The sequence below is a fragment of the Octopus sinensis genome, linkage group LG18 (genome assembly GCF_006345805.1).
Source record: "Octopus sinensis linkage group LG18, ASM634580v1, whole genome shotgun sequence".
Taxonomy (NCBI): Eukaryota; Metazoa; Mollusca; class Cephalopoda; order Octopoda; family Octopodidae; genus Octopus; species Octopus sinensis.
In genome coordinates this window covers 8,144,348-8,146,847 of record NC_043014.1, presented here as the reverse complement: position 1 = coordinate 8,146,847, position 2,500 = coordinate 8,144,348, and the positions used below count along the sequence as shown (strand labels likewise).

The window sequence follows — 2,500 nt, the reverse complement described above, 5'->3', positions numbered from 1 at the left end:
TGTTGTTGTTGCCCTTCTTTTTGCTGTTGTTGTTGTTGCCCTTCTTTTTGCTGTTGTTGTTGTTGCCCTTCTTTTTGCTGTTGTTGTTGTTGCCCTTCTTTTTGCTGTTGTTGTTGTTGCCCTTCTTTTTGCTGTTGTTGTTGTTGCCCTTCTTTTTGCTGTTGTTGTTGTTGCCCTTCTTTTTGCTGTTGTTGTTGTTGCCCTTCTTTTTGCTGTTGTTGTTGTTGCCCTTCTTTTTGCTGTTGTTGTTGTTGCCCTTCTTTTTGCTGTTGTTGTTGTTGCCCTTCTTTTTGCTGTTGTTGTTGTTGCCCTTCTTTTTGCTGTTGTTGTTGGTGCCCTTCTTTTTGCTGTTGTTGTGTTGTTGCCCTTCTTTTTGCTGTGTGTTGTTGTTGCCCTTCTTTTTGCTGTTGTTGTTGTTGCCCTCTTTTTGCTGTTGTGTTGTTGCCCTTCTTTTTGCTGTTGTTGTTGTTGCCCTTCTTTTTGCTGTTGTTGTTGTTGCCTTCTTTTTGCTGTTGTTGTTGTTGCCCTTCTTTTTGCTGTTGTTGTTGGTGCCCTTCTTTTGCTGTTGTTGTTGGTGCCCTTCTTTTGCTGTTGTTGTTGGTGCCCTTCTTTTTGCTGTTGTTGTTGTTGCCCTTCTTTTTGCTGTTTTGTTGTTGCCCTTCTTTTGCTGTTGTTGTTGTTGCCCTTCTTTTTGCTGTTGTTGTTGTTGCCCTTCTTTTTGCTGTTGTTGTTGTTGCCCTTCTTTTTGCTGTTGTTGTTGCTGTTTCTGTTCTTGCTGCTGCCGTTGTGGTTATAGTTCTCGATGTTGCTGCTACCATTGGAGCCGCAGTTGTTGCTGCTGCTGATGCTACCGATGGTGTTGATTCTGGTAGTGCTGGAGCTGAGGCTGTTGGTGGTGGTGGTGGTGGTGGTGGTGGTAGTGGTGGTGGTGGTAGTGGTGGTAGTAGTAATAGTAGTAGTAGTGGTGGTGGTGGTGGTGGTGGTGGTGGTGGTGTCGGTGGTAGTGGTTGTGGTGGTGGTGGTGGTTGTAGTGGTGGTGGTGGTGGTGGTGCTGCAAATGGAAGTTGTAGTGTTACTGCCTCCGCATGTGTTACCAGTGGTGCATGTGTTGGTGTTATTAAATCTGCCGGTGTTGATGCTGCTGCAGTGGTTGCTGCTGCTACTGCCAACGCTGCTGCTGTTGTTTGTTTGTTTGTTTGTTGAGCGAAGTGGTCTTCGTCCCAGTGGGAGAAGTCCGAAACGTGGTCCTTTGCTAATCGTAAGACCCGCAGAAGAGAAAGCAGGTCGAACCCCCGACACCGAGAGCATCGACGGATGGATGAATGCGTATCTAGGCTCAGCGGTTGCGTAGGATGTTGGGGACAGGAAACAGGAAGAAAGAGTGAGAGAAAGTTGGAGCGAAAGAGTACAACAGGGGTTACCCCCTCCTGCCGGAGCCTCGTTCAGCTTTAGGTGTTTTCGCTCAATAAACACACAAAACGCCTGGTCTGGGAATCGAAACCGCGATCCTCCAACGGCGAGTCCTCTGCCCTAACCACTGGGCCATTGCGCCTCCACTGCTGCTGCTGTCGTTGTTGTTGCTGCTAGTCCAAAGAAATATATTGGATGCGCAGGAACTTCCTTTAAGCAACGTCTTTTCAACCACAGATCCTCCTTCAAGGTCCCGGAAAGGAAATATGTAACATCGCTGGCCAGCTATATCTGGCAACAGAGGGAAGATGGAATCCCATACTTGATATGGAGAATTCTACATAAATGAAACGAAATGCGGCATGCTATGCGTAGCCGAATGCATGAAAATCCTGAAAAGCTCGCGCGTACAAGAGACCATACTGAACTTCAAAACGGAGATTTTCGGGCCGTGCTTGCATTTCAGGGAATTCCTGATAGCGGTTTGGCAACCGTATAATTGCGATAATAACGATAATAGCGGTATTGACGATAATTATGAAGGTGCAATGGCCCAATGGTTAGGGCAGCGGACTCGCGGTCGTAGAATCGCGGTTTCGATTCCCAGACCGGGCGTTGTGAGTGTTTATTGAGCGAAAACACCTAAAGTTCCACGAGGCTCCGGCAGGGGATGGTGGTGATCCCTGCTGTACTCTTTCACCACAACTTTCTCTCACTCTTACTTCCTGTTTCTGTTGTACCTGTATTTCAAAGGGCCGGCCTTGTCACTCTCTGTGTCACGCTGAATATCCCCGAGAATTACGTTAAGGGTGCACGTGTCTGTGGAGTGCTCAGCCACTTACACGTTAATTTCACGAGCAGGCTGTTCCGTTGATCGGATCAACCGGAACCCTCGTCGTCGTAACCGACGGAGTGCTTCCATCCATTGACGATAATTACACCACTGTTGGAAATTGATTGCTGATGAGAGCAGGGGATAATCCCTTACTTTTTACCCTTATAAACAACAAGTGGCATGACTGAAAGAGGGCGATACAGCTGAAGCAGATGGCCAGCACCAAAGGGAGATAATTCCCATTGTTTATATCCG

At 47.5% G+C, this 2,500-nt stretch overlaps 2 protein-coding genes across 2 annotated transcripts in view; both read left to right on the top strand.

The window, feature by feature from the left end:
• LOC118766856 overlaps nucleotides 1-1,228 on the top strand; it is a 1,622-nt gene extending 394 nt beyond the window's left edge. Inside the window, exons 2-3 of the mRNA XM_036510705.1 lie at nucleotides 729-910; nucleotides 1,055-1,228. Coding sequence (XP_036366598.1) covers nucleotides 729-910; nucleotides 1,055-1,203 — 331 coding nt within the window. The 3' untranslated portion in view covers nucleotides 1,204-1,228. The remainder of the gene's footprint in view (nucleotides 1-728; nucleotides 911-1,054) is intronic.
• LOC115221595 (chorion peroxidase-like) overlaps nucleotides 1-2,500 on the top strand; it is a 50,966-nt gene that overhangs the window by 43,879 nt on the left and 4,587 nt on the right. The window lies entirely within an intron of this gene.